Genomic DNA, 14,177 nt, shown 5'->3' with positions numbered 1-14,177 from the left:
TTACTCTCCGCCCGGGCTTGTAAAGCGGTTATCAGCATGGCGGCAAAATATACCGATTCAAAATATCGAAGTAGATTGTGGGAACATTATGGTCCACGTTATTTCATGAGAACAACAAAACTGTGCAACTGAATATTTGAGGGCTGAATTCTTAACTGCATGGTAATGCAAACTGACCGCTCCTTTGAATAAACTTATTCTAAAAGGTTACCAATTCAACACTGTAATAAAATCATTGAATATTGTTTTTATTGGTATAAATATTGATTTTGTTAAATTAAAAGCAAACTCCATATTACTAGTATGTTATATACTGTACACATACACATTCATGTTATCTACAATTAACTTGTTAGTGGCTTTAAACTAACTGTTAGATAACTGCGAGTACTCTCAAATATGTTCCTTTTGTCTTTCTGTTGTCGGGATGTACAAGTACCCGGCCACGTCAACTTGTTTATTTGTCCATTTGTCGGGATGTACAAGTACCCGGCCACGTCAACTTGTTTCTTTGTCCATCTGATGAGTTAAGCCTTTTTAAACGGATGTTTATAGTTCGTTCTTATGTTGTACTGTTATATCAGTGTCCCAGGTTAGGGGGACGGTTAGGATCCCGTTAACATGTTCAAACCGCCTCATTATTTATGTATGTGCCTGTCCAAAGTCAGGAACCTGAAATTCAGTGGTTGTCGTTTGTTTTTGTGTTACATATTTGTTTTTCGTTCATTTCTTTAATTTAAATAAGGCCGTTTGTTTTCTCGTTTGAATTGGTTTACATTGTCATATCGGTGACCTATAGTTGCTAATGTCCGTGTCATTTTGGTCCCTTGTGGACAGTTGTCTCATTGGCAATCATAGCACATCTTCTTTTATATATATATGTATAGTCAATTATGCATTTAAGCATACAAGAGAGAGAAGTTGATCTTATCGCATCACAATGAAATGCTACGTTTAATAATATGTTTTGATTTAGAGCTAAATTATGGAAAGTGAATTCACATAGGAAGTTATTAAATCTACTGTGATTATTAATTTGAACGAAATGTATGTGTGGAATATATATGTCGATGAGGCAGCAATCACCCAGTCAGCTCCAAAGTGTGCATGCCTTATAAGCAATTCAAACGACGCAAAATCGGTAGAATGTCTAGTCTAAAACTTAAACTTCAAGCATATGTGACAGTCGCAAATATTTCAGACGTCCTTCGTGTATTTATCCGTCAATCTAGTTCATTTTGGGACTGTATAGCTTACTGTTTGGTGTAAGTCAAGACTCATCAATGAAGGACCTATAAGACCTATAAGACCTTTAATTGTTAACTTTGTATAAATAGCGACTTGAATTGAGAGTTGTCTATAATTGACACGCATACCACATCTTCTTATTTGTGTATATAACACAAATAAAGTAAGTGTTCCCAGTCCTTAGTTTTAATGTCTGTTTAATCTAGAGAAAGGTGTCTTCTACTTCTTTTCGGTTTGATATGCAGAGAAGACATTTGTTTTTCTCACTTCTTGCCATGTATTTATAACGGATGTAAAATTTCAAAAAAAAAAATTTAGACAGTTTTTATGACATAAAATGTATGTTATACTGCCCTGTATTACATGGTAGACATGATTGTTTCCTCCAATGTATTACAGGGTAGACATGGTTGTTTTTGTCTTGGAGTTTTAAAAGCTTCCGTTTTCTCTCAACTATAACATTGTAATCGCTTAGTCTAATGCAAGTTGTAATATAGGCTTCATTTGTCAAAACTGATACAATTTTGAATTCTTTTCTATTTCTAAAAGCATCGATTTTCAGTTGTAAACTGAAATTTATCTTTATAATCTGCATTTTCAAGATTAAGTTTGTAATTATTTTGTTGAAACTTCAAAATGTTTGTTCATCGTCTTTTTTCTAGCTTAATTTATTTTGGCCTTGGTATCATTGAATTTTGTTTAATTCCACGACCCCTTTTTGAATTAAAAGACACGGGACATAAAACAATCATTCCATATTTCTAAATTCTTCTATCGAATTAAATGTTCTTTTTGCGGACCGCTTATGTCCATCGCAAAACAGCGCAACATTTGACGGTCAACTGATCCTTTCAAATTTTATAGATTTAAGTGCACGTGCTTTCATCCGCAGTATTGTCATACGCGTTGACCACTTGTTCGATAATTTCAATAATAAAGATCTCATTATGTTTAAAGAAGACAGAATGAGACAAGTAAGAAGATTTCCCAGTGGGAGTTTTGATATTTGTATTATGAGCTATGGACATAATACATGTTTTTGATGGTGACAATTCAACTAGAAAAGAGGATTTGGTGATCATTGAAAGAAAAATAATGTTTTAAAAATGGCGCACAATGTAATGCTTTATGATAAATAAGTTCGATAAACGCAATACAATGAACAAACACTTCGGGAAAACTAAAGTTATTCCCGCAAACACATTGTGGGAGAAGGAGGGGAAGCAATGCATTAGAACTGTTGAAAGTATATGATGTTTTCGTAACTATAGTCGGAGGAAAAGGGAGTGAATATAAAGTCGTGCGCGCGAGGCCAAACGAAACCTATTACACCCACAATTTGCAACTATGCAATATGTTCATGGGCAGCGTAAAAAAGTTAAAGGGACAAATTATTCGATTCATAAAGGGCTGATAAAACATGCTGGTTTCCTTTTTATTTTTTTATTTTTAGCCAAAAGACATTTTATGTTGTTAAAAATTAAAAATGCTATGTGACAGAAAAAAGTTGAATAAGCTTGATCGCTATTTTATCAATATTCCTTTCGACTTATTTTACAAACAATCATTTTAAAACAAAATAAGATTTCAAGTCTATGCCTTTCTATGAATAAAAAAAACCCTCAATTATTGCAAATTTTGGAACAAACGTTTCGGCATCGAAGGTCCTCTGAAAACCGTAACATGGGAGTGATTTTAAAAGTTGATATGAACTGGAATATTCGTCCATGAAGTACGACGGTCACTCAGCGATGTACAAGATGATCTAATTCCGAAATTTAATTTTGTTTAAAGATATCCTTAAATTAAAACAATAACTAAAATTTTCAAAATTATATCTGTTCATGCACGTATAGGTATGTATTATAGTTGTTGAATTCTAAGAAATTTTATAGGAACCTTTAAAAAAAAAAACACATAAAAGGAGAGTTTTTAAAATATAAAGATTCAAGGCTTTTTTTTTAGTAAGAAAGTGACTAAATTTGGTGAAAGTTTTCTTTTCTTTAACAGCACAATGGAACTGCACTGTGTAACATTGGTTGGGTGTTTCAAAGACTACAAATATGTGTGTATTGGTAAATTAATTATTGGCAGATAATTAATGACATTATAACAAGTAATTGACACTAATAAGACGGGATTTGATTATTTTCTTTTGGACCAGTTTCTAAATTTGTACTGTGATTTATGAAAATAATCAACCAAGGCAGAGCTTTGTCAAAAAGGTTAATATGAACTACAAATGCGACAAAAAGACACTCGCGATCTTATTTAGTGAAATGTAAATAAGAAATATGTACATATAAAAAAGAAGATGTGTTATGATTGCCAATGAGACAACTATCCACAAAAGATCAAAGTGACACAGACATTAACAACTATAGGTCACCGTACGGCATTCAACAATGAGCAAAGCCCATACCGTCAAGTTGTGTTCCGAACATTCATGATGCAATTATCGAACTGAAATACAGCGAGTCCTTGTTTTTCGTTTTTATAACTCTTGTGTAAATAACGTTCCATAGCGAGACAACTATAAGTAAAATGGATGGCAAATTTCAAATTCAAAGGATGGAAAGAAATGATATATATGAGTCGCGGGACACTACCGACTCTCACAAAAAGTCAACAATTTTCATAAAAGCCTAAAAATTCACGTTGCCGTTGCAACTCCAAGATGTTTGGACCATAGAGTTCATGTTCGGATAGCCTTTTTAGCATTGTTAATCTTATTTTCGTAAAATTCGCGGCACAAAAAAAAAAAACAAGAATCCGTGTGTACTCCTTAATAATCGTTTATGGAAAGGGGTTAAACCTTATGTTGTCTCTCTCATCTTTGAAATACCCCTTTCGAGTGCCAAACTTGACACTAACGAAATCAATTTGATTAGTTTCATAACCACTATTTCTACATTCGTTAATAATTAACAAGTATAAATCCTAGATTCTTTTTATGTTACACCATTAAATTATGTATTACACTTTAATAAATATAGAAAATATATTTGGTATCAAAATTATGTACTCGTTGTATCAATTTCACGACAGTAAATGATTAGATTTATGAAACAAACAATATATATATCCACAATCTATTTTTATGTTCGGGATTCCTATAACATGTATTTTTCAGCTTCTTTTATGTCCAATTGCTCTGCCTACTTGTTTGGTAGTCCATCATTTTTATTTCAATCTTTATATCAAATATATGTAGTTTTGAGCTTATTCATTCTTAAAATTAGGTAGCTATAAATGACTATACATATTATTTATAGAAGTTTTACCAACAGAAATAAACAATTAAAGATAACAATTTTTTTTTAGTATGATTGAATTCACCTGACATCAGTATCATATGACTGATAATGCTATTAACTTGAATATTGCTTTTTGAATAGGGAAAAAGTAAAATTTACAAATTTAAAAATAAAAGTATCGTTTATGATAAATAAATATTTTCCAAAAAAACTATTGCGACAAGACCAAATTAAGGGTTTAGAATATCATTACAAGTGTTTGATTTTATCGTATACATCAGCCCTAGTTAAAGTCGGTATCATTTATCCATTTCGGTTACTTTTATATGTGAAAATAATAAAGTATTTGTAGACAAAAAAAAAGTGAAATATTAAAATTTATAATTCATTTATTTGATCACTTAAATTTTCGTTTTAATGTAATATATGAATCTTAAATTAATACTAACATGGCATTTGTTTAATAAAGTACACTCTGGTGCAATATTGAAAGTTAATTCAATTATTGAAGAGAATATAAGATAAAAAGCACAATAAATTAATATAAATTGTTTTCAATAAAATTCAATCATAGCAAAGAATTCTTTTGTTTACTTTAAAAACAAAACTCCATAAAATTGTGCTCCATCTGTCAAAATTTGTCGGTATATTCTTTATTCAAAATTTAGTTTTCTTAAAGTGTAAAAATTAAATTACAAGTATGTTTGTTAAAAATAATCTCGGCGTCTGTTTATTTAAGATTTCTCAACCCTACTCGTGCCGTTATTTATTTAGGTGAAAAACTCTTTGAAGATTTTAACGACACGAGAAAGTGTTTTTTCACCTTATTTCAGTTAATCAGTATTGGGCTGTTTTTACAAGTAATTTCCATGTTTAGATAATTGAGAACTCCGGCACGTGACCTACGGCACAATCGTTAGTTTTGATTGGATGATCTCATAATCTCTACGCCCCACGAGTCAAGTGTCATTGATCAACTCATTTGCATGAGAATACCTGTCGTGCGACCGTTTGATCAAATTTTTATATAAAAGACCTGCTCGGTCAAACAGAAGTCACATTCTTCTTCTATCGATCATAGCAACAATATTAAGTTACTTTTATTTTTATTTAAACTTCAAATCAAACATGAAGTCGGAGTTTGATTCCAGTTATTCGCTGTCTCCATCAACAAGCAACGTTAGCAGTCCTTGTACTGCTTATCCATATTCATCACAATCGTCAATTTCCAGAGCTGATAGTTTATCGGAGTGTGATTTTGAAAATGACGACGTTTTCAGCGCCGCATCACCAGTAGAAAAGATAAACTTTAATAATGTTTCTCCTGACACTAAAATAAAAGGACTACCTAAACCTGATTTATCGGGAGCTGAAAATCCTCCAAAGAGGAAACGCTACAACAAGTCTCGTCGACGAGATAGGAGTCCAGCTCTTGTAGAGAAGATAAAGAAAACCCGCAGATCCAAAGCTAATGATAGAGAACGTAGTCGTATGCACGGACTAAACGATGCTTTGGAAACTCTTCGAGAAATATTGCCAGTCACTTCTGGTGAAAACAAACTTACAAAGATAGAAACACTCCGAATGGCACACAATTATATATGGATGCTATCACAGACCTTGGAAATGGTTGACAAAACTCCACAAACCTCTGTTGCCGTGTCTGAAATCGATCAAGTGCCTTCAAGAGACAATATCACAAATAGTGCTATATCACAGGAATCTTCTTTTCTGTGTAAAGCGGAACAATTTACATGTCAGACCCCGTCACCAGTGCCAAGTGTCCAAGACAGTTATTTCCAGGCTCAGCAGCATGATATGTATGCAGTAACCACTACCTCACGTGTTCCCGTCAATGGAGATATACCTGTTACATACTCAGAAACATTTTCGCCTATTTCATCATCGTCGCCAGTGTTTGGCTCACACCAAAATTTACCAACAGGACATATTATGAAAAACATGGCGCACCCATCTCTTGGATTTTCTAACTATGGACAATCATTTAATTGGAATTCTATGTATCAAAGACCGCAGCCTGGAAGTCCTACAGAGTACTCAGACACTTCTGACGGATTTGCCTATGAAATGTTTCCGTGAATTTGACTGTGAAATTAACATTTTACAAACTGTGCTTTGTTGTGTTTAAACGAGATCTCGTATCTTGGAACTTGTGATATATTTGTGCTTCCTAATTATAAATTATTTCTATTTTGTATATATGAAATTATTTTTGTAAAACATTTATAAAATCGCTTTGCAAATGACATATCATTATTTTTGAATTATCTTTACATAATATTTTATCTAAATCATCTTTTTTCGTAGTAAGTTGTAAATTATTACATAATTATGATTGCGATCTGACAAATTTGTACATCATTACAAAAACCAGAAGTTCAAAAGATGTTTTATTTGCTTAAAGGTAAATGAATTTGATAACGAAGTTGTACCTTTTCACGGTTTAACAGATTTTATTACAAATCTTATTTTTATAAGTGTGAATTTATCATGTCGTTTTAAAGACAATACTACACATTCCATTTTTGTCTATTTGTTATCGGGGAAATCCAACTATTTTGTAATTTAAAATTGTTAATATTATTGACATTTTCAATTTAATTGAATATGAATAAATATATAATTTAATTCATGTCTCATTTGTTTGTCGTGACCATGTTAGCAAGATAATAAATACCCATTAATGAGTGATGAAATCGACATTATTACAACCATTTACACTGTTGTCAGTTTCACTGATATCAATGGTCCGAGTATTTGAACCGTATTGTTTGAAGTACATTCAAATTTTCAGCTCGAAATAAAATTTTATTTTTACCATAGGTAGTTTGAAATTTGAACCTTACATACACATGTAGTTAAACTTAGACTATTGTAGAATTTTATTCCGAGCTTGACATTTGTTTTGTACTTGTTACCATTATGATTGTTAATTGTCGTCTAACTATATTAGAAAAGAAGAAAAAAAAGCAATAGGAATATATCCTTATGCAAAATACTAAAGATCCTGATATAATACACAATGCAAATGAACAAGAATACTTTGACTTAAGCCGACTTTGCGGTATGGGCTTTGCTCATTGTTGAAGGCCGTACGCTGACCTATAGTTGTTAATGTTTGTGTCATTTTGGTCTTTTGTGGATAGTTGTATCATTGGCAATCATACCACATCTTCTGTTTTATATTTGAGGGTAGAACTATTATTGAAAGTTTCAATACATCTCTCTTAGAATATGCTGTTATTCACAAGACATCTGCCTACATATCTAAAACAAGGAGATGCGGTATCATCATATTTGCCAAAAAGACAGCTATCTAACAAAGTAAAGCATCTTAACACAACTAAAAAGATCGTTAATATTGATAAACTGAATAGAAAACATGCAGATAAAAAGAAACACTTCATGCAAATATTTACAAGGAAATGTTAATATTTAAAAGTTGGATTTTTACTGAAACAGAAAATATATGATTAGTGTTGTTGTTTCTTTTTGATCGTATGCATTCATGACAAAATCAAACAGAAACATATCTTTCAATATTTTAATTTAAATTTTTGAATTTTTTTAAATTCTAAGGCTTTTCTATCTCAGACATAAATTGCCTTTGTTGTATTTGGCAAAACTTTTAGGAATTTTGTTCCTCAATGCTCTTCAACTTCGTACTTTATTTGGCCTTTTTTTTTTTTTTTTTTTTTTTTTATAATTTTTTTGGATTCGAGCGTCACTGATGAGTCTTTTGTAGACGAAACGCGCGTCTGGCGTATATACTAAATTTGGTCCTGGTATCTATGATGAGTTTATTTACAAGGCACAAGTATAAACCCGACTGGATTTTTGTCTGTGTATTTCATATACTTTTGTTTATATTGAAATACCATGTCAAGACTGGTATCCGAGAGGGGATGGATGTATCTATGTCAATAGGTTGTCTTATGTAAATTGAAGTTATACTTGGCTTATATGTCTTGACATCTAGCACAAGTTTTGTAACTTTCAGAAAGTTATTAGACATAAGAATATGTGGTTTGAGTGCCAACGAGACAACTCTCGTTTCAAGTTTATTGATACCATGCAAGAATTTATTTTCTGTCGAGGTTTTGTTTCACATCTGGACTCAATCAACACACATCATGAAATGTAGTTTTAAGAGAAAAGTTTTCAAATTCAGTTTCAGAAAAATGACTTTAACATTACTGTGAAATTGTTCACGGTAGTTTGTGTGTATGATTCTTGATGGTTCATAAGATAATACATCTTGAATCTTGAATTATAGTGAAGCAAACCATAAAGGAAAAACAAATCAAACTTTCCTCTTGTATTATATCTACATGTACGCTCAGAACCCTTTGCAGATGGGATATACCTAATTCAATATGTTTGTATGTCTGTACCAATTCAGGAATATGACAGTTGCTTTGTCTTCGTTAGATGTGTTTGAGCTTTTGATTTTGCCTTTTTATACAGGACTTCCCGTTTTTCCTTTCCATTGGAGTTTGGTATTTTTGTTATACATGTAGATATATAGAATACAAGAGGAATGACCTGCTGAACAATGCATATATATGTAATATTCAACAGCTTGTAAAATTTATAGAAAGTTCTCTAATAATTAGAAATTTTCCCTTTCCAATTGGCAAACACCAAATTAAAGAATGTATGTATGTCTGTACTACGCCAGGAATATGACAGTTGCTTTCCGATCCAAAGATTGTTTAGCTTTTGACTTTTCCGTTTTATAAAGGAGGGTTTGGAATTTCTTTTGGAGTTTGTTACTTTTGTTATTGTATTTTTTGCATTAAAAAGGACAGTTTTGAATTTCACTTGAATATTTTTTTCTTAGTTTACTTTTGCTTATAAAAAATTGATTTTATGTAAAATGTGATGATTGCGTCGTATCGATCCGTGCCTGTCAATTTCTGAATAAAACGAGGATAGCAATTTATCTTTTACCATGATAAGAAGAAAGAAGAAAAATGAAGACTTCCCGATTTGAATAGACCTTGTTGTTCAGGTGCAAAATGTACGACTTTTAAAGAAATAATGCGATCGCCAAAGTCGAACCAGTATAGTATCAAAATGTTAATTGGCAATTAAAGAGAAAAATGGTCGAAATTTAAAATAAAAATGATAATCTTCTACCGCAAATGAAGTTAATGAATGTTCACACAAAAACATCAATAAAATCATAAAGATGAAAATCGTGTATAATCATTTCTTTGATTATTAATGATTTTATTTAATTTTATTGCTTTTCTTCCCTTTTGGTCAGTCCATTATGAACTATTATGGGGAAACAATGATAAATACACCACGCAGCACGTGCTCTGTGAAACTTATTCTGAAGTCGCGAGGTTGAAAAATCAAAAGACGCCGCGCGCGTGGCCCTCAAGTATGACCACGTAAACTTTTGTTGTCTTGTCTTGACCGTATCGAACCCTAGGCCTGGATTTGACAGCGAGATAATTTTAAGATTTCATTAAATGAAATCTTTGAAACGTTTATTGGGTTTGTAGAAATGTACGAACGCCAGAGGCGGGTCTGTAAAATTTTTAACAAATGAATTTTGATCGCACCTTGATTTATTCAGTTTTAAAATGGTCAAGATAAAATAGGTATCGCATAAAATTAAAGTCATAATCAAGGAAACAATGTTAGATTTCACGGAATATTTTTTTGTTAAAATCATGTATTCAAAGGCAGTCTTGGTTTTGTATTGTCCAAAATAGCTTAGTTACGGTTGAATGAAAATAAAGTGAAAATTAAATTAACAATAAAATGCTAAAATTACGGGTTTGGGTCATTAATAGCCACAAATGAGCGCACATTATGCTGGTTTTACCTGAAATTTAATCCTTTGTATTTTTTAAAATTTGCATTAATGGTCTGAGGTAGACCATGATACTAATTTCCCTTAATATACAGCTTTTTAAAAACGTAGTAATGCTCGATTATTTCCCTATTTTATTTCTCTAGTAAAACGCAGATGCAAACGCCTCAGTATTGGTAAGGCGGTTTGTCCTTCAAATGTCAATAAATGTTGAGGTATAATTGATGTATAGATACAAACTTGAAAAGAAACAGTAGCCGGTTGAAGAAAAAAAGCACAAGGAGTGTGAAAAATAGAGAGTTTGCATCTCATTTTCGATCCTTTTGATAATAAATTATAGAAATAATAAGTGCGCCTTTTGGTCGTTTTTCACGCGTGTATATTTGTCAAAATGTAATCGAAGGAAACATGAATATACGAGATGACACGTTATACTTTCGTGTGCAAAGGAAATAAGAAATATTCATGAGCGCGCGTATGTGTGTATTTTTGCCGGTTCGCATAGCTTTATATTGTTTTATTTATGCTTTTAAAAATGCATACCTCTGCATGCATTCTCACGTTTATTTTTTATATATGTCTCTGATTAAACGCACATATTAATCTTAAAATGATAGCTTTTAGGGTTTTTTTTTAAATTGTTTTCTTCTGTATATAAACCGGCTCGTGACATGTATCAATAGAGGAAAAATAAAAGCATAAATAAATTAAATACACTTTGCTTTGTTTCTGACAATTCAATTTGCACAAACAAACAAAGGTGTCTTAGATTTTGTTCTTCCACTCATAAGACAAAATACGCCAATTTGCGTGACAAAGATACGCTGCAAACAGAATTTTTCCTAACTTTTTTAAAATTTGCAAATTTGGATTACGTTCCCTTTTTATTCCTCAGTCCAAATGGACTGGTTCCTGATTTAACGGCAAATTATGCCATGTTGTTATCGCGGTATCTTGTAAAAAACCCTACAGGGATTTGTGTAAAATAAATAAAATATCAATGTTTATAATTCAAATGCCAGGGAAAACTATTGATACACAAAGTTCGCTTTGAACTTAATATAAAAATATTTTCATTCATTCTTATTTCATTATAATTCTACCACAAATATAATTTATTAGATATGAAGCCTCCAAATTATTTCAACTTGATTAAATTTTGACGGAACATGATCTAAAGACAAATCGATTTCTAACCCCTGGTCTTTGATAATGGCCCCAGAGGTTATTTATCTATGGTCAGATGTCCATTTCTGAAATGAAGAAGGTGTTGAATAGCCACCCTTTATTACTACCCATTGTTAAAGGGAAAGAGTTATTCAGATACTAGATCAATAATAGTGACTATGTCTGTATCCTTAATCCGACAAGGATATTTCTCCGAGACGCGTGGACGCGCGTGCCATCAATTTTCGATACGTATTTATTTTATAAATATAATATAGATTGTATATTAAAATATGTTGATCAATAATTTAATTTGTACATTCCTTAAGATTTGAGATTTATAACTTATATTATTGTATTTGAATTTAAGAAATTAAATATCCTGGCTCTTAAACAAACTTCTAAATCCCAATAAAATATTACGTAATTATATTTTTGTAAGTGAACGTGACTTTCACTAGAATATAAGGCAGAACATGATTACGATGCTGGTTTAATGTGTAAAGTCTAGCAGCAAATAATACATGCAGGATGAGAACAATATAATATACAAATTTGTAATAGACGGACACGCTAAATCGGTTATTTTACCAGATAAAGCCAACACAACGTTACAGTTCATTGTAAAACGGGTTATCCTTTCCGGGGACATTATTCTTACTGCAAGTCGTACTTATAAATGGCAGAGACCTTTCGAGGCGAGCACCCGCTGTATTGGACCACCAAGGAACTCCATGGAGGTTGAAATTGTTTTCTACTACATAAATTTGTAGAATGTGTATATGCAACTTGCAAAAGATAAACACGTTTGTACAACAATTAGCCAAAAATAAATAGAGATATCGAGTACATGCATATCAATGATATAGTAACCCAACAACATAAAAATCAGCTACTGTATCATGAGATTTATGCCCCACAAGTTTTATCCAAAATATATCCTTTATTTACTTCAAACCATAAATAACCACGTGCCTCCTCCTCCTCCTCCCCCGATAAAAAAGGGAAAGTTAGGTATTTTAAAAATATAACAAAAGTTTATCGCAAATTGGGATAAAAGATTTGTGAATACCTAGCAGAAAACAGTAAAAAAGCTACAACCTCAGCTATAAAAACATTTTCATAAAAGAGCCTTCTTTCTCTCTCTCTCTCTCCCTTTGCAGATAAATTAATGTACCTCTCAGTCAGCTTCCCTGTTGTAAATATTGGTATTGCGTTATCTTGAGCAATATTATCAGAAAAAAATATCACACAGAAGTTTTTATAATTTTGGTAAACAGTATTATCTTATCTTATTACAATTTGATATGGTAGACATATTTTTTCTTTCATGTGATGCAGTGTCAATCGTGACGAGCTACTTGTTATCAATTTCCCGAAATGTATCCTAGTTTCGTCGACGTTCAATTATTTAGTGCCACGCGCCAACCAAACAGAAATAGGTGACAAATCATTATCATATTCCATTTTTTTTTTAATTTCTTTCATTTTTATCTTATTTTAGAAATTAAATCTTTGACAGATATTATAATATAAAGTAACATTTGCTAAAAATAGTTGTTTTGTTTATAGCGCTGCTTAATCTTTTGATCATTAGTTAAATTCTTAAATTAGTTTATTATTGCCGCGTGCCGTTATACAAACATATAATTAATCTATCAAGTTTTACACATTTCTAATTATGCGTTGATTAGGTTCATAAATTGTTATAAAAACAATAATACAGTTTTATTCTGCGATAACATATGGCATTTTGAGAAAGAAAAAAGGACAGAAATTTAATCCAATTAAACAATTAGAACTTAATTTTCATATTTGACCTTTGAACTGAAAAATTGTGCAATATATTAACACACGGGACAGTAATATCAATGAATATTTAAAATTGATAAAAACTTAAATCATATTTTATGTAATCAAATTACCATTGTTATGACAAAAATAAAATTTCTGTAATATTCAGATTTTAAAAGTCTGAAAATTATCCATATCCAGTATCTGCATTAAACGAACATTAAATGTGCCATAAAGTGTTTAGGAAGTAAAGGTTTACTCTTATCTATGCTAAAAACCCACTTAACTGTTATAATTTTATTACTCCATATTATCAACACCTGACTTTTACATATTACACATAAATTAATTTTGAAATATTAAATCTCCGTCTGTCCCTTCGATCTTATCGACGATTTCACATTCCCTATTTAATAAGGAACCCCCTTTTCATAGGTGAACACAATCAGTTTCATTTTTCACACTTTATAGTGAAATCTACAACCCATGTCAATCATATCAATTAATGTTTTGTTGCTTTATTTCATTAGCAAAAGAGCAAGTTAAAATTTTTGTTCTTCTAGTATTTCATAACCAAAATGAGAATCTGAAACCGCCCCTACAAAAGAGCAAAGCTTCGCGTGCATACTAATGACTCCCAATGTTACGACGGGTTTTCGTTCTTAGTGTCGAAATAGAGGATGGAACAATGAAAGGAAAAAAGGAAATTGAAACAAAATTATTTAACGGAAAATTTGGGTATAAAGGAATAGTAAAATTAATCCGACATTTGATACATTGGTGTCAACAAGGGCAAGAAATCTGAAAAGTATCGCGAGATCTTTGAAATTTATCCTAGCGTCAATTTCATACCATATTAG

General features: G+C 31.5%; 1 protein-coding gene across 1 annotated transcript; it reads left to right on the top strand.

The window, feature by feature from the left end:
- The first annotated feature begins 5,547 nt into the window (after positions 1 to 5,547).
- Positions 5,548 to 7,154, top strand: LOC134726761 (uncharacterized). Its single transcript, XM_063591174.1, has one exon. The coding sequence runs from the start codon at positions 5,634 to 5,636 to the stop codon at positions 6,603 to 6,605; it is 972 nt and encodes a 323-aa protein (XP_063447244.1). The 5' UTR covers positions 5,548 to 5,633; the 3' UTR covers positions 6,606 to 7,154.
- Positions 7,155 to 14,177: the final 7,023 nt, after the last annotated feature.

This window comes from Mytilus trossulus, chromosome 7, assembly GCF_036588685.1.
Source record: "Mytilus trossulus isolate FHL-02 chromosome 7, PNRI_Mtr1.1.1.hap1, whole genome shotgun sequence".
NCBI classification, from domain to species: domain Eukaryota; kingdom Metazoa; phylum Mollusca; class Bivalvia; order Mytilida; family Mytilidae; genus Mytilus; species Mytilus trossulus.
The sequence above is the reverse complement of the archived record's forward strand: the minus strand, read 5'-3'. Positions and strand labels throughout refer to the sequence as shown.

Coding starts and splice junctions, on each gene's coding strand:
- LOC134726761 (XM_063591174.1), top strand. CDS start 5,634: ATGAAGTCGGAGTTTGATTCCAGTTATTCGCTGTCTCCATCAACAAGC.